The 19485-nt window shown below is 38.5% G+C and overlaps 1 protein-coding gene across 1 annotated transcript; it reads right to left on the bottom strand.

Moving 5' to 3' along the window:
• Positions 1-1666: 1666 nt before the first annotated feature.
• Positions 1667-3359, bottom strand: rpl29 (ribosomal protein L29). The gene is made up of 4 exons (XM_066697877.1): positions 3219-3359; positions 2768-2816; positions 2617-2681; positions 1667-1868 (listed from the first exon to the last, which is right to left on the bottom strand). Exons 2-4 carry the CDS (start codon positions 2802-2804, stop codon positions 1776-1778), a joined length of 195 nt encoding a protein of 64 aa, XP_066553974.1. The 5' UTR covers positions 2805-2816; positions 3219-3359; the 3' UTR covers positions 1667-1775.
• Positions 3360-19485: the final 16126 nt, after the last annotated feature.

Below are 19485 nucleotides of genomic sequence, written 5' to 3'. Positions count from 1 at the left end.
ATGCATTGTGTGGCTGGAGCTATTTATGTCTGCACAGTGGACTGACCATGTTTGGGAATGAGTTTGATTTATAAACCAGAGGAGGTTAACAAACAGACTACAATCCAGTATTAAAAAAAAATATATATATATATATATATATTTGGGTCCACTAAAATGAACACAACACAAACCACCAGTTTGTCCATTTAAATCTTACATTTTCATTCTTTCTTCTAAAGACAAACTCTTAAAATTAAATCCGGCACATTTGTCCTCTCATATTTGCTTTATCAACAGAAAAACGTCATCTAACAGTATAAAGATAATCCCTTAAATTGAAACTTCAAAGGACTGATAAGCAGAATATACATAATGTTTTTTCAGCTAATGGATGAGATTTTAATTACACATTGATAAGCAAGTACCCTTTTTGGAGCACTGTGAATACTGCATTAAATTACCATATGTAATTTGGGAACCCTTTCAAGAGAGATTAGATCTGGTACTTAAGGCTCTGGGCGTGTTGATGTATGGGCGTTGATGTAACTGGCTTTTGCCTGATCTTATTTTTTCACTTGAGATTTTAAGGCAGATAGAAACCACTCCCTTTTAATCACTCTGATCTTTACAGGACAGGGTTATTTTTAAACAAGTGTTATCTCCCCTGCCATGACTCTGTGCCTCTCCAGAAATATAACTTATTCACATCATATCGCTTGGATTGAGACTTAATAATCAGAAACTCACACCAAGAAAACTGTAGCACATGGAATCAAAACCCTGCTAAATCCACTTTAAATCCAGCACATCTGCACCCTCACACTTGATGAGATGCATCAGATTTTGACAGAAGGTACAAAAAACTCTAATAGCACTAATATACAGAGCTTTACAGATCATACTGTATTTTTCCAGTAAGTCAGTACTTGAATAAACCTTCACATGATTTTCCCTTAGTTAAGAAAAATAGGTCAGCATTTTTGTGCATCTCTGAACCCAAACATTTTAATTTCAATTATAAATGTATAGCACACTATGCTATACTATGTACCATTGGATGGAGAAACTGTCACTTTCAAATTGTTCTTATCTCCCCAAAATATATTTTGCAAAGAAGATTTTTTCAGTGGAACCACTTTGAGAAAGCTACAGATTTCTTTAGTTTAAAACCAAAAACCTTTAGTTTAAAAACATCTGTCCCTCAACACTGATTTTCAAATAACATACATACTTGGGTTGATAACCAACAGAATCTTACTTGAAATCTTCTGAAAATACATGTAGTTTTCTAAGAATTCAAGATAGAGTCAAGGAGTGTAGTGTTTCAGCACATTATAGTGCCCCCAGCTGGCAAGCCTTGCCATGACTACCCTGAGGACATCCTCCTTTGCCCACTACATTTTGTAAAATTTGATCAGTATTACTATGAGAAAGCTGCATGGATCTGCAAAAACAGTGGTTGGGTTCATCAAGACACTGCGGCATTTCATGAACTCAGAACAGGCAGTGCTAGTCACATACTTCAAGGAATTACAACAACTTTCAAGACACCAAAGCATGGGAAGTCTAAATGGAGAGAAAGTGCTACTACTGGTAATAAACGCAAACGCCGTACCACCAACACATCAGGTCAAAGATCTAGCATATGTTCTTTAAACACACATGAAACATGAGAACGTGAGTGTTCCTTTCAATAACCCATGGTTTTATTCAGGTACAAAACTGGCTTCAGGTGAAAAACAGTCCGAAAGGAAAAATGATGGGAGTTGGTGCTTCTGGGATGTTCCTGCTGCTTATTTGGCACTTGCTTTGGCTGCCATGGCCTTCGCGCCCTTCTTGTTGTGCTTCTTAGCGAAACGCATGTTTCTCAGGAACTTTGGATCAACCTGGAATAGAAAACGCCACTTTAAAGTGTGCCTCAGATGGCAAAGTATTTCCATATGTACTAGATCAATCTGCAGTTTGGGGAAACCTGTATTCTAAAAACATCAGCGGTTTTAAAAGTATTAAGTTTTAACCACTCAAAAGTTTGAGGGGAAGGTAAGTGTAGCCCCAAAAGCATCACTTCCAACCACCCCCCCTCACCATCTCCATTCAGAACAAAGCAAAATTAAAACCACACACTTCAGGCAGGAGAAAGATCACAATCAGAACAGTAATGCAATAATTGGACACTGGTAACAATGAATACAGTCAATGAAATGGCCTTTCTTCCGCAATGGTTTAAGTGTATAGAACTTCAGTTTTTGACTGATCTATACAATTTCAATAGCTGTACTAAGCTGAATAAATCCCTGCAGTACGCATGTTCTGTAAACAGGACTAATTCAGGTATTTCAACTTAAACCGAGAGCTTGGGTTTACATTTCAACAACTAATCTTGAAAACCATGCCATCAAATGAGCGTCACTGAACTAGTCCACTGCATCACAGTTGCATTTACATGATACCCTTTAGAAACACACATCTACAGAGCATCTGAACAGCTGCATTTGGTTTTACTGGCAATACCTTGAGTTTCAATCACACGTCAGGATGCCCCTCACAGGTAATAAGCCAGGAGACAAACTCACACCTACAGCAGCTTCAGAGACGATTTCATAGACATGGATGAAGAAAACAAACACTACTTACTCCCTTCAGAGACTCGTATCTGTCAGACCTTGGCTTTTTGATGCCATTTCTGTGAGCTTTGCGAGCTGGGGAAGAGGAGCGAGAAAACAAGTGAGTTTGGCTCTGCAATTTAAAGAAAAAAGGCCAAACATGCATTGCTTTATATACTTACACTGGTTGTGGGTGGTGTGGTTCTTAGACTTCGCCATTTTTAGATTTGACTGCAAAGAGAATTGGAAACAATCCTTCAGACCCAGAGTAAACATTTTAAGGCGCTCCTGTAAAGGAACCCATAGCCTGCACTTTTCATAACTGAACAGTTACAAAACAACTGAATCGTCATAAAGTCAAAAGACCAACAATTGTCCTTAAGCCGCTGAAGAAACCCGGGTAAACTTGGGATGTATGTGCACAGAAGTAGCAGAAGCAAGGAAGAGACATGGGGACCTTGTGAATTACACGTTAAAACAATAATCATCATTGATCTGCTGTCTCAATTCTTCACTGGCTTAATTCTGTATACACTTCGTTGCATTATTTGTCTTTCACGGTCTACATTTTACTGTTTATATTACAGGATCGTTTCGGATAAAAGTGACACATTAAACCAGAAAATTCACTACCTTCCACCAGAACGGAGTCACAACCGGAAGAGAAAGGAGGACCGCGATGCACTGTGGGATATACCGGCACCAGAACCATCCACCATAGAGTTCGAGAAACGACGCTCTAGACTGTGTCGGTGGTGCTCCCGCAATATACGCGTCTGCGGGAACTATGGTTCCGCAAGAAAAAGAGAAAATGTAGTTAACAACGACAAAAACGACACATATTTTTTAATAAAAAATATTTATATTACAAAGCTAATCAAATTTTAAACATGCACCAATGTAGCAGTCAATTCTACTTATTAGTCACAAATTATGCAATATGTTGCTTGTGGCCTTTTTGTTAACCATCATTTTTAACCCACATGGCATTTTTTTTGCTCCCTTAAGATTTTGGTGACATTTTTGGTCACGCATGATATTTCTTGTTCCCCCTTATGGATAGAAAAAATATATTAATTGATTAAACACACACAAAGGTGTTCACATGCGAGTTTCCACGCAAGCTTTTCAGACATTCGTGAGTGACTGTTCCACATGTTCTTAAATTTACACGTGAATTCTCACAAACGTTTTCCTCGACCTTGTGTTCTTGCTGATCACATTGCTGAAGCCGATTGTTTTCCCCTGGACCCCTCCTATGGCACCATGATTAAAGTCAAAAACACATATCTCTCAGAGTAAGCACTGTTTTAGGAGCACTTGCACTGAGTACCATTGGCCTTCAAGACCTGCTCTAGGCTTTCCTAGTGCACTGTACAGAGGCCACCCATCCAACGACACTACAGACACACACTATGCAATTTTATATTAAGCCATATAAAGCTTCAGGCTTAGAGCATTAGAAAGTTTAAAATAAAAATAATAATAATAAATGATTCAAAGTATGATTATGCATAAGAGATTTATCCATTTATCCTTATGCTACATACTGTCAGATTGTATAATATAAAAACATATTATGACTACTAACCTACATACTGCAAAAGAAAAAAAAAATGCAGCAGCAACCTAGGCTGTTATATGCCTTAAAAGGCTTTACTGAAGAATCATCAGTGACAGTAAGGGTGATGGATGAGGAAAGCAGGCCAGTCCAGCAGGTGGCGCTACTAGTCAATAGATGCTGTATTAATATAAGCAGCAGAGGGACTTGGCAAGTGACTGACTGTAAATAACCACTTTACAATACATGGCAGGAAAGGCAGTCACAACATTATGAATACAAATATATGTACCGAAGGTTGAGATCTCATCTAATAATCTAAATTAGATTATTATTCTGTCCAATTAAATACAGGCCCTGTAAGGAAATCAAGAGTTTGTTCTTTACATTACAGTAAGTTCAATAGTGATTGGAACTAAACAAGACATTTAAATAAACATTTAAATGTATCAAATGGACTAATGAAATAAGTTGTCCTGTTCCATCACTCACTGTTATTGCCCAACATCCCCACAAGCAGCCACACTTTGCGCTGGATGCTTGATTGTGTCATCACAGTCAATAATGAGTCTTTCTAGCACTGCCAGCGATTTAGATCCATGACACAAATGTCAGGGTGATTTTATCTTAACCAACCCATGAGCATGTGATGCAAAATGTACAATCTTAAAATTAAAGAAAAAACTTAAATGGTTGAGACACAGCTTTATATATCTTGAAGCAAATGGAGTGGAATGATTTTGACAGTGCAGGCCAGCGTCGCCTCCCCGGCTCTCAGATCCCACTGTGTGTTGAGATTTGACCTTTAAAGCAATCACACATAACCGGACAAGGGGATAGAGAACCACTCACAACCTCTTAGTGCGTACTGTGCTGCAGGCTTTGGATTCAGACATTAACATTATTGTTTTATTAGTATGTGTTTATTGCATGTATTAAAAACAGATATGTATAAAGGTATTATGACCACAGTTGTTCCTGTTTGAATGAGGGAAGGAACAGCTCCCTATATTTACCTATATAACCTCAGTGCTTTTCTCTGAGAAACATACCTCCACAACCCTGTCTATCTTGTCAGTTTTAAACAAAACTAAAGATCAATGTGTTGTAAAAAAAATAAGTATCAACATTTAAATTGGAAAAACTAAGAGACATTAATTTAAATGCATGTTGTGGTTCCCTTTATTACGATTCACATTCTTAAAAGGGAAACTACACATTGTTTCGTCCCTGGTGAGTGTGATAACTCAAGTAGGTGAAGATAACAGAAAGCAGACCGCTTTTACAAGTAGTAGTGGGAAGGAAGCTAATTCATCAGACTTGACAGTGTTCTTAGGATTTTACATTTTCTCTAGTATTGGTGACACAGCTACATACAGGAACATTGTAATACACATCAGATTTAGGATTCAGGAGCAGTGCATATATGTGTGGTATCTTTACATTTAACAATTCCCTTTTCAGATCCTGTCAAATATGCCTAATTACTTAGGCACTTTTCAAAAGAAATGTCTTTATGAATGCCTCTTCACCAACGTATGAAAAAATAACTACTAACTACTGCTACTACTGAGCATAACGATTATTATATAGAGCACCTGGGGCCTATATGAGTAATCCTGGATTTGAAATTGTATCAAAAAGGATTCAGGGTAAGTGTGGCCTCTACTGGGCACAAGTAGTGGTGCACCTCCACTGTGAAAATCACCAGCTGCTGGCCTCCAAAGAGTTGCTTGTTGCTTTGTGTCAGTGAGCATGGTCTAAATGTTGCCAAGTAACCAGTTGTAATCCTGAGTGACTCCCTGTACTTCAGTTATTGCTACTTTAGTTCTTCTATTGGAAACATCTCTCAGCATCTGTTGTGCCATGTTAACCACCATATTGATTTCTACTTATGGAATCCTAGTATTTCACATGATCTAGTCATCTGCTCAGGGTTCAATGATTATAATTGTTATAATTGATTACTGGATAATGGGATGGAAATGTGTGAGCTATTTCATTTTTCCAGCCATTCAAAATGTCAGAAGAAAGAACCATTTTCTCCTTCAAATCAAACACCCTTTTGTACAAAGAGATCCTCCAGGTAAAAAATATGCATCCTTCTATTTTAGGCATTTGGAAGGAGTATTTGTAAATAACCCTTACAGCTATATACATTCATATACAAGGTGAAATAACATCCTGAACCATGCTGAGACAGTAGATGTCAAATTGTCAACCAAATATTATTCTCTGGTTAACTCAAATTTTTCCTGAATCTTGTATTAGTATTCTTTCTAGGTATTTCATATATCTAAACCCACCGTCTCATAACATGACCATCTTTGGTTACCATTGGTAACAAGTGGAATTCAATCAAGCTTTCATTTGCAAGACGCGGAATATTTTGATCTAATTTACATACGTTCTCCCTTTGTGAAAGGTAGTTTATCTGAGGTGAAACATAATAATATTACATTTCTCAAATGAACAGTTCCAATAAAGATACAACTACTGTTACCACCATCACCGGTAATAATGACAGTTACTTTTTTTTTTTACAGAGATGCACAGTTTAAATTAATATATTTTCCTGTTTAAAAAACAAATCAAAACATGAGCGTCGGGTCATGTTCTAACAAATGATTAATAATCATAATTTTGGAATTGATTCTAGTTCATGGAAAGGACTACATGAATGTTCTTTAACAGCATTCATTCATTCAATGACTTTTAAATAAAAGGGGACAAAAAGAGCCTTTACCTACAGACACTTAAGGAAAGGACTTAAGAGATTACAGAGCAAATACAGAAACACACCAAGACAAAGCTTGGGTAGTTGCTCCACCATATTCTGTATTAAATGTTAATGTGAATCTGAAAAATAAAAAAATCCTTTATCCAAAAAGACATTCAGTCCTTTGTGGCCATTCTAGTTAAGTTTTTATCTACAGTTTTGTTAAAAGATCTGAAGACATATCCAGAGTCTAAGGGCAAGCTGTGCCTTCTCTTCACCGTCTTAGCTCCAGCTCAATCTCCTCCTCACTCTCCTCCCTTGCCTCAGAGTTGTGCACTCGCTACCCAGGGCACAGACAGACTGCATCATATCTGATCACCTTCAAGAGCCTCCAGAAGACTTACCTATTCAGAATGCAACCTACATCTGTGCTTTTCAGTCTATAAACTGCTTCGCTCTTTAACAGTTATAGTAGCACCTTGCATTTTAAATATATGTTTAACCACTAATATTTGCACTGTGTATGTGTTTACAGTTCCTTGTAAGTTTAAAACACAGTTGTATTTTGATTGCTGTGGATAAAAGCCAGATCAATTAATAACAATAATAAGTCCCTTTTGGGTAACCTGGTTTTCCTCTTGCTCACAGAAAATACCAGGGATCAGGAAAATCTTCTCATGCTTCATAAAATGCAAGAGAGTTAATCTCCATTTCATTTACATAACATTTGCCTAAGGGGGTATACAGAGCATCACATGTTCTGTGCAACTGGTGCACACAACCTACACATATCTGAGCTCATTTCTGTGAACCGGGAAATCTGCTCAAAGATCCCTCCCATACAGTGATACACTACGCTGATGAAAAACACTGTGTTGAAGACAACATGAAAAATGCTTGCTTCAGAGTCCAGTGTCAGATAGGAGAAATAGACATAAAGACATACAAAAGAGAAAGGAAGTGGAGAAATTGTTATAAGTACATAGAAATAAATAAATGGAAGAAACACATTTTATGTATTAATGTTGAAATGGGGCGTTTGAAATTTAGTTTACATTTATTTTTGGCAGTTGCTGTTACAGTGTTGGTGGGATTTCTTCTGAGCTTAGCCATCTTTTGTCAGACCTCCACTGCTGTCTTCTCTTAAGCCAACTGTTTGCTCTAACAACAAGGCATGACAACGTGATCTCTGCCTAAAGCACTTTGTGTTCCTAATAACACAAGGGTGTAAAGCATAAGGTATGAGAAAAGATAAGGTATAAGAGAAAGCCCAACACAAAAACCACATTCATTGATAAACTGACACTCAGCATGTCAGATAGGTTAGAGGAAAGGTATGTTTTCCTTGGGTAAGACACTCCTATGATGCAGGCCACTTGCAAAGATCTGCTGAATAGGAAAATGTGGTGTCAGTCAAAACCATAAGCCAGAGAGTTTAGGTATTTTGCCATGATTGGAGGCATGGTCAGTCATGGTCAACCACAGCAGGAAGTGACCAGTATGTGGTACATGGTGATGCAAATCTAGTGGATCAGCAGCTGTGGAGTTGTGTCTAAATCTTGCAAATCATGCACTATGGAGTATAGACTCTGGTTTAATTTCATTGCTGTCTGCGTGCAGAGAGTTTACGGTCTAAGAGCTATTATAACTGCTCAGACATACAGTTAGGTCCATAAATATTTGGACAGTGACACAATTGTCATTATTTTGGCTCTGTATGTCACCACAATGGTTTTGAAAGGAAACAATTAAGATGTTCTTTAAGTGTAGACTTTCATCTTTAATTTGAAGGTAGCGACATCCAAATTGGGTGAACAGTGTAGGAATTACACACATTTATATACAGCTCTGGAAAAAAATAAGAGACCACTGCAACTTTTTCTTCAATCAGCATCTCTACATGTATGGCAGCCACTGCATTCCATTGTCTCTTGAATTCCAACACAGGCACACCTCCTTTTCCTGAATGAGTTACTGATTAGGTGATCACCTGAACCAAATCTTATTTAACAAGGAAAAGTATAAAAACCACTGCTGTGTTCATCACTATCCTCTTGCAATTGGACCAGCTGTATGGCAAAAACAGTGCTAGTAGTACATCAAAAGTAATTGGAATAAAAAAATAACTATTGACCATGCCAAAAGAGTTGAAGAGGAAAGTTTTGAGTGAGGAAAAGAAGGGTTCAATTCTGGCTTTACTGGCAGAGAGATACAGTGAGCGTCAGGTTGCTTCCATCCTTAAAATTTCAAAGACATTTTCATAAGGTCAAGCAGCAGACACTGGGGACAACAAAGCCACAAACCGGCAGAGGGCGAAAATCACTCTCCAATCAGGGGGATGACCGCCAACTCATTCGAATGTCACTCAACAACCGAAGGAAGACATCAAGTGACCTACAAAAAGAATGGCAAACGGCAGCTGGGGTGAAGTGCGCGACGAGTACGGTTCGAAACAGGCTCCTATTGGAAGGGCTGAAATCATGCAAAGCTAGAAAAAAGCCCTTAATCAATGAGAAGCAAAGAAGAGCCAGGCTGAGGTTTGCAAAAGACCATAAGGATTGGACTGTAGAGGACTTGAGTAAGGTCATCTTCTCTGATGCGTCCAATTTTCAGCTTTGCCCAACACCTGGTCGTCTAATGGTTAGACGGAGACCTGGAGAGGCCAACAAGCCACAGTGTCTCACACACACTGTGAAATTTGGTGGAGGATCAGTGATGATCTGTGGGTGCTTCAGCAAGGCTGGAATCAGGCAGATTTGTCTTTGTGAAGGACACATGAATCAAGCCACGTACAAGGTTGTCCTGGAAGAAAACTTGTTTCCTTCTGCTCTGACAATGTTCCCCAACTCTGAGGATTGGTTTTTCCAGCAGGACAATGCTCCATGCCACACAGCCAGGTCAATCAAGGTGTGATGGAGGACCACTAGATCAAGACCCTGTCATGGCCAGCCCAATCTCCAGACCTGAACCCCATTGAAAACCTCTGGAATGTGATCAAGAGGAAGATGGATGGTCATCAAGCCATCAAACAAAGCCTAGCTGCTAGAATTTTTGCACCAGGAGTGTCATAAAGTCACCCAACATCAATGTGACAGACTGGTGGAGAGCATGCCAAGATGCATGAAAACTGTTATTGAAAATCAGGGTTATTCCACCAAATATTGATTTCTGAACTCTTCCTAAGTTAAAACATTAGTATTGTGTTATTTAAAAGTGAATATGAACTTATTTTCTTTGCATTATTTGAGGTCTGACAATACTGCATCTTTTTTGTAATTTTGACCAGTTTTAATTTTCTGCAAATAAATGCTCTCAATGACAATATTTTTTGGGGGGAATTTGTTAGAAATGTCAGTAGTTTATAGAATGAAACAATATAAATAGTAAATCCAGAGAATCTGATATTTTTGCACTGGTCTCTTAATTTTTTCCAGAGCTGTATGTGGTCCCCCCAATTTTAGGGGCTCAAAAGTATTTGGACAAACTAAAATAATCATGAATTAAATTGTGTTAAACGCCCCAAGAACAAGCAGGAACTAAAGGCAGCTGCAGTGCAGGCCTGGCAGAGCATCACCAGGGAAGAAACCCAGCATCTGGTGATGTCTATGGGTTCAGACTTCAGGCAGTCATTGACTGCAAAGGATTTGCAACCAAGTATTGAAACTCACAATTTAATTCATGATTATGTTAGTTTCTCCAAATACGTTTGAGCCCCTAAAACTGGGTGGACCACATATACAAATGGGTGTAATATCTACACCGTTCACCCAATTTGGATTTAACTACTCTCAAATTAAAGATGAAAGTCTACACTTAAAGTTTCCTTTCAAATCCATTGTGGTGACGTACAGAGCCAAAATGATGACAATTGTGTCACTGTCCAAATATTTATGGACCTAACTGCATGAGGATATATAATTAGAAATGATCACACTGAAAAGTGGTCATGGTTTTCTCGTGGAACTGAAAGTAGAGATCCTGCTTCTCAGTAGTGTTGAGAGGATCATTTTCTTTTCTGTGTGTATTTATTTATTTCAGCAGCAATCATGGGCAAACATCATATGCTTGACTTTTGAGTTCTTCATTCTGAGATTTTAATAAAGTACATAAAGCATATATATATAATCTCTCTTTTTTGTATTTATATTAAAAATAACACAAGGTCCTCATAATTAAATTTGTACTGCTCTTTTATTAAGTCTCACAATACTTAGGTCCCCCCTCCACATAGACCTCCCTTTGTACAATAAAAAGCACACCTGCCTGACAGAGAATTTGCAGGCATTATGGGATTTCAAAGCCACCATAAGCAATGTTCTTTGTGAAAATGTTCTTTGTTAATCTCAGGCTGTGTGATGACACAAAGGTTTAGAGCTGAACAGAATCGCCTGTGGTTAGCTTTCAGTGAGCAGGGGAATGTCTTTGAAAGTGAATCCCACTCTTGGTTTATCTCTGGGCCTTTATCTCCATCGTTCTCTCTTTATTATCGAACAATAAATTCACTCTTTGCCACAGAGAACAGACAACAACACAGAGATGATAAAATAACAGTGTTGATAGAGACGATGTTTTGTTCCAAGACTTTGAATATGCAAATGCTTTGAAACTCTTTGTTTTGCTACTGTCTTGTGGAGACAGATATACTCTTAAGCCATATTTGACAGGCAAACGCATTGATGACCTTAAGGTGCGATACTGTGCATATATCGTTATATCCGGTCAGATATATTGTGTGGACAAATAGGTGTGCTTTTGAAAAGGTACAGAGAACCATCGAGTAGGATCAGAAAAAAGAGACTTCTATATTAACATCTCATTTGCCCTACTTTTAAGAAGTGTCAAAGCAATTTAACTAAATTCCCAAGAAGAAGCCCATTCTTAAGGCATTTGAACAATTCAATTTGCTAGTAGGTCTATACAAAGATATCATCTGCAACGCCGAGCCGTCATACTCATAGTTAACGAACATCTCATGACAAGAGAATCATTTTAAAAGGTCAGTGCACTTACAGCAGTCAAATGGACTGGCAAATGAAGAATGATGTGGCTGTGATACTCTACAATGCATACCAGCAGATCCACTATAGTGTGGATGGAATTCAAGAAACCTCGTGTGGGTTTGGACCCCCAGGACTCCACTTAAGCTTATTAAATATTAGAACAAATTCAGGTTTAAAACTCATGCAGCTGTAGAATAATTTAGGCAGGTATAAGACTTTATTTTTGGAGTTCTGCTACTTGTTATTTAAATTAAGAATAGGAGATGTGACATTTTGTTCTGAGAAATGCTAAGGAAAAATGGAATGCAATTTCTGGCATCCCTAGACCGCTTAGAATCTGGGTAGTTAAAAGCATATGCCCCTGCAGTATTCCTTTAGGGCTCTCCCAGCCGAACAAAAAATAACGTACACTTAATTCAAGACAGAAGCAAACTGTGGATTTTAACGTGGTCTATTTACCATGGGTACATACGCTACTGCTCCATTACTGCTGCTGCCGCCAGAGGAAATGCGGTACAGATGGTGTGCCCACCCTGAGCATGGCTTATAAAATGTACAGTAAAAACAGAATCACCCCCACCCATGCCATATAATTGCCGCAATTAAACTACACCCACACAACAAAGCAGAGAGATAAAAAATGAACTAGTCTTTGACCTACTGCCGAAACCTGACACATGGCATAAGACGCGCCACACAAGCATCCCCTTCCTTCGCGTATGGTTCCCATTAGCTATCTCATTCGGTGCCTGCTTATGTTGTGTATTGTTTCATATAAAAAAATAAACCAAGAGTAATCCTTCAGTTGCAAAAGCTGGTAAGGACATTTGGAAGATATTAAATGTTGGCTTCTTTAATGAGCTCCTTTCACATTTTTACAATTATCCCTTATAGTCCTTCCAATGCCATTGACGCCCTCACCCCATTCCACACAGCCAACAGTCTGGCAACCAGTTGAGCTCAAGAGCGGTACCAGTGACGTTAAAGCTAGTTAAAGTTTGCCACCAAACAGGCTCGTCAGCCATTCAGCTCAATGACGGGACCAATGTGGTGTAATTAATTCAGTGTGTGCCTCTTAGTGTAACGAGAACACGGTCTATCCCAGATTAGGGAACCATTGCTTCATGTGCATTTGCTTTTGTTGTACTACTGCGTAGGAATCCCTGAGATTACCCTCAATGGCCTATTAAAAATGATACTGCATTGAATTATAATCCACAGACATTTTTACATGCTATTGCTCATTGTGATTATGCAACACTTTGCTTCCTAACATTACACTCACACGCACCCTAGTCACAAATGTACTGTGGAATATAAATGTTTATGGATTGTAAAAGAGCTTTTGCTAAATGAGGCTTTGAGATACATGCACTTTGTCAGTGCTCAAAAGAGGGCTATTAAAGTGCTTATTTATTTATTTATTTATTTATTTTTACTTTGAAACCATTCATGGACAGGTGTCCTACTTGTAGAGAACAGTTCATTCCAATACACGGGAAGGCTTAAACATTACGCTCTCAAAATGATTGACAAATTAGCAATCCAGTAGAGGGTTATGTTTTGATAGCAAATGTTTTGTTGTGCTCTTTTTGTGTTTGAAGTCTCTAAATTAAACATCAGTGGACTTGTAATGTAGCACCCTTACAAATAAATATACATAAATAAATAATAAAAACTCATCCCCTATGGCTTAGTTTCTCCAAGCATGCCAGGTTTATGCTCAAAGCCTGCTACATCCCTGTGAGAGCAAATCCGTCCTCCTGGCACTTCACAGTTTGTGGCAGTCTACGAATGACTCTGTGCTGCTGATTGGCTGAGCATCTGAGCTACCCGAAACAGCCAGTCATAAGACCTCGTGGATAAGGGCAAATGAGGTACTACAGTGAAGAACTATATATATATATAAAAGTGAAAGGGGATGCAATGAGGAGCATTCCTATTTTAAGGCTCTTCCATTGGCTGGCAGAAGAAGTGAATGAAATCCAAGTGACCTGGATCCCAGCCAGCTGTCATAGTTCATCAGCAGTGAGTGGCACCAGCACCTTTCATGCTATCACAGAGATCCGGAGTGAGGCGTGAGTCACTCTCTAAACCCGCCGAGCGCACTCTGTCAGCTGTGCAGTCTGCCCCAGTTGCTCCTGGAAGAGATGACTGATATACCTTGGTGTCCTTTCCCCCTGGTTCATTCTTCTGGCCCATTGTCTGGTGTTTGACACTGTTCCCATGTCTGGACAGTAGACTGTCAGTGAGGCGATGACAGTTTTGGGAGGGAGGGGCTGATCCAGAGAAGGAATGTTCATCTTCCTCAGGAGCTCCATTCAGATTCAGTGACAGTGGAGTGACAGTTGGCTTGTTCTTCTTTCATAATACACAACCAAAAGGGGGAAATGGTCTTGTTGGCAGTTCTTACCTCACAACCCTTGTTAATCCAGTTAGGTTTAAGCCTTTCTGAAAATGTGAGTTTCCATAGATGCTGATATTAATATTGACACAATTCAGTGATAAAAATGGTAAATAAATATTAAATTCAGTCAATAACTGTGCAGTCATCTTCAGTCCTCCAAGTACACTAATAGTTTTATTAAGATACACATTTCCATTGCTGTTAATTTGTTTTTGACTGCTGAATATGTAGGGAACAGCTTTGTTTGTACGTATAGACACAGTTATGTTATTACAGTAGTTAATGTGTTAATTATACAGTTTGCTTATTACATGAAGTATCAAGTAAAAAAAAGTCTTTACAAGCAATCATATTTGACTAAATTGATTTGTTTATTACTTCGGATGTAATTTTATGCTGCAATTTCTGTTCAAACAAAAAAAGTGGGTCTAGAGGAAACAGAGACAATCAATGTATGAGGAAAGTGATTAAGTTATGTAAGCCTTGCAGAGTGACTCATGGTTTTTGTGAAAAACACACACAAAAAACACTGCAGTTGTATTTTTAAAATTACTGTGTTGAGTAATATGTGTCTCAGGATTGCTTCAAAAATTTGACCTGGTTTTTGCCATTCGTGTCTTATTATAATAACCCTGTAGTTTCACAATAAAAGTTGAAATAAAAAAAAAAATTGCAGCACAGGACAAAACATTGAAAGCATACACACATGCTTTTTCTATTCAGGAAAACATGGACTTAAGAATTAAAAAACAGATTCAAACTGGGAATAGAAAAAAAGCAAAAGAAGACCATTCATTATTTTTTCTCTTAGTTGTTCATTCATTAACTGATCCTGTTAGATGGCAGTAAAGACCTTGGTTGCACTGGCAAGGTCAGTCTGATTAATTTCTCTTTTTACAGTACAGTCTGAAGAGTATTGAACTTCTACATGTTAAAATGGTTAGATATTACAATAAAATAATAAGGCATGAAATGGCTAGTCAGTCAGGGTTATCTGGCATGCTGCCAGCCTGCAAAAGCACATATTAATTGCTGTAATCATAGTCTTGTTACACTTCAGAGTGTCAGAGGTAAAAGCATGCAGTGTTCACCATACCCGTGTGTATCTGAGGTTTTGTCTGCACGTCTGTGTTTGTTTTTATAAACCTACTCACAAATAATTTTCTAAAAATGTATTATTCTCATTGAAAATCCCACAATAGCCACTTTCAGCTAAACAATATACAGATAACTATAATATGATGTATTCAAAGGTATAAAAGCATCATTGTAATGCATTTTGTTTACTTCACCTATATATATACTGTACATACAATACAATAAAATATAATATACAATATAATTGCATATATATATATAAAATATTATCTGAACAGTTTGCCTCCATAGACTCAATCTTTATATTACCATACATGTGCACTCTTAATCAAATATAATAATCAAGCAAATGGAGTTATTACTAGTTATTATTAATTACTGGAATCAAGCAAATCTACTATAAAAAATACACATATGCTGCAGTCCTAAATTCCTGGTTGTTTCTGATTACCATTACCAAAAGCTCTCTCTCTACAAAAATATGTATCACTAGGAATCCACTTGGCTTAAGGAGTTTCACTGTTTACAGGAAGTTCAATCTGAGGGAAGCAGAGTCAAAAAAATAGCAACTCGGAAGTGTCAGATTATTTATTGCAAATTACAGGATGTGACAGGACACTCGTTGGAATCTAAGGAGTGTGCTATTTTAATTATGTGGCTCCCTGCAGTGCAGAGAGTGGTTTAAGCAGTTAGAATTAAAATATTATTCATATTGTATGAAATTTGCAACGATTCTGTGTAGATCCCTTTGGACAGATTGCCTGCAAATAAATCATCCTTTACAGTACAGGATATCAAGTCTCATTCAGCTTTAACAGCAGCCTGCTCAAAGCCACTCATTTCTTTGTTTTTGTCAAATCAAAGCCTGTTTTGGCTAATCTTGCAGAGTATTTCCGTTCAGACAGTTATCCTGAAACTAAATTTGGATTAGTAATTTTAATCAGCTCCAAAACACAATATATCTCTCCAGGCTCTCTGTGTCTCTGATAAATAATGACTATGTTTAAGAACAGTTTAGAAAGAAAGTACCAGGAAATGGTCACCTAAAATACAAGAATACATTGACAAACTTTGCAGCCACGTGGAGTAGATTGGGAAATACATATTATATTATATTACATGCTATAGCTTTCTTACTAGCTTTTCCAGTTCCACCTTTTAGCTTTCAATGTATTGAATACATGTTTTGGTAAATTCTGACAGAATAAATACATTCTTGGGAATACAAGGTTTGATACAAAAGCACCAGGCAAGATGTTTTTTTACCTAAGGGGGACACATAAATGAATGAGAGTATTCGTGTCCTGAATCTCAGATTAACTGTTTGGTCAGGATTTGAACTCAATAGCAATAGATCACCGGAGAGGGACATGAGCACGTTCTGTTCATGACAGCATTTGTGTAGGGAAAGGCTTTTGAAAAGCTCATAATAGAAGAGACAGATATGAGACACAATCCGGCCCTGGAACCTGGAAGGTGCTTGGTAAGTATCAGATGACAGATGCTAACACTCCTGCTTTGACCCTATGGTTGGAGCCCTTGCCAGGCAGAATGAGTCATGCAAAACCTCATGATTTGCTTTTTCTAGATACAGGGTTCAGTATTGTTCTTACAAGCATCCTAACTTGAACAGACTTGTGGGATAGGCCATTTTAAATGCAGTCTATTCTCTGTCTTGCCAAACCTTGTGTTGCAACAGAATTGTTAGTTGGAGACCAGAGAGGGTAATATTTCATGTAAAAACAATTAAAAAGTACAACCTGATATTTCTTTTTCTTACAGATTTCTATTTCAGTTTTCCTAGAATTGACTGTACAGTACAGTTTAGTCCGTAATCCATATATATACTGCATATATATTCAATATCACAAAAAAGGACCAATGTATATGAATAATAAATCGATTCAATGTTTATATATGTATGTTTTCCCTAATGTGAAATGACAGTCATGTTTGGTTAATCTCAATATCCCTTTTTACATGACATGCCGATGGAAAGAGGAGAGAGAAAGATTTGAACAGAATGTATAGAACAGACAGAGAAACAGTCACAATTGGAAACACTTCTTAATATGAATATATATATATAGACATACATAATTAAAACATAAATCTTCCAAAAGCTTTAAAAACGTGTTTCCTTCATGTTAAGAACCCATTATCTAGGCAGTCGCTGTTGCAGTCAGTCGCTACAGACTGCTTTTAATTATTTGTCTCTGTTGTGCTTCATTGAACTAATTGGTATAATTGAAAAATGTGAATGAATGAACAGACACTGAACATCACTGCAGCTAACAGACATGCAAGCTCAGACTGATGTAAAGAATACAGTTCACTTATGTGTTATAGTGCAATGTAAGTAAACACACTATGTTATATACATTGCTATATTTTAAATCAGGGTTTAAAAGTATGAATGAAAGGAACCTGTGTAAGACTGAATAGGATGAAGGAAGTACCAGAACATCAATGAAACACAGCTATGAAAATGCCACGACTTCACAACAACAAGAGAGACGCACAAGGTGAAATTGAGAACATCCCAGCTGGGCTACCTCATAGATTCTCTGTTTTGGTTTAAATACGTGTCTTGCGATTTTTCTGAAGAATCCACCCTAGTACACCCATGGTAATTTGATAACAGCTTTTATTTATAATCATGCTAGTCAATTACTAACCATGGAGGGTAAATGAGTCACATCTATTGATAAAAATGTCAAATACCTCTATTGATTACACGCTCTGAATGCACAGAGATTTTACCCCGAGCACAATAGAGAAACAACTTCCAAACATATTTTGATTGCAAAACAGATAGACGGAAATCTGTGATCATCGTTGTTGTGTCCCCAGACACCACAAAAATCTTCATTAAAATTTAATACAAATTGGACTTTGGTGTATTTGACATTTGTGATGTCATTTTGACAGTGGTTTGATACCTGCTAGTTAATATTACTAGATCAGGTTTTGATAAGCAGCCAAACAGATTTTAAACTCTGAGAGATGCCTTTCCTGGCATTGGAACATACTGTCAGATACAACAGTGAGACAATAGTATTTTCAAATTAAATGTATTATTGTTGTTGTTATAAAGGATTTAGATATTAAAAATCAAATACTGTTGGTGAAAGAATTTACAGAAAATTACTCCATATGTATGTCAGTCCTTTCCCTCTGCATAGTACAGCATGTTGCATTTGAATGAGAATCAACAGCAAGGGGAAACGGTGATGCTGTTTTTGCAGAGCACTATCCCTTTTCTTCAGTTTGCTACCTTTTCTGCATCTATTTACATAAACTTCAAATGCCAGGGTCACCGAACTCCTGCAGCATTGCATGTGTTCCTGCAGAGAGGACATGTGACACAAACACCATCTCTCCTGAATCCAGAGCATGGCTCCCCACCACCACCACACCCCCCCCCACACACACCCACACCATCACGCACACCATCACGCACACCCACACACACACACACACACACACACACACACACACACACACACACACACACATACCCACACATACACACACCCACACACACACACCCACACCCACACCCACACCCACTCACACACACCCACACCCACACCCACACCCACACCCACACACACTCACACCCACACCCACACCCACTCACACACACCCACACCCACACCCACACCCACACTCACACACACACACACACACACACACACCCACACCCACACTCACACTCACACACCCACACACACTCACACACACCCACACCCACACCCGCACACACAAACACACACTCACACCCACACCCACACACACACACACCCACACCCACACCAACACGCACACCCACACCCACCCACACCCACACCCACACACACACACACACACACACCCACACACTCACACCCACACCCACACCCACACACACTCACACCCACACACACCCACACACACACACACACACCCACACCCACACTCACACTCACACTCACACACACACTCACACACCCACACCCACACCCACACCCACACACACTCACACACACCCACACCCACACCCACACACACCCAAACACACACTCACACCCACGCCCACACACCCACACCCACACTCACACCCACACACACCC

This window comes from Amia ocellicauda, chromosome 3 (genome assembly GCF_036373705.1).
Source record: "Amia ocellicauda isolate fAmiCal2 chromosome 3, fAmiCal2.hap1, whole genome shotgun sequence".
NCBI lineage: Eukaryota > Metazoa > Chordata > Actinopteri > Amiiformes > Amiidae > Amia > Amia ocellicauda.
This window is presented reverse-complemented; position numbering and strand designations above follow the sequence as displayed.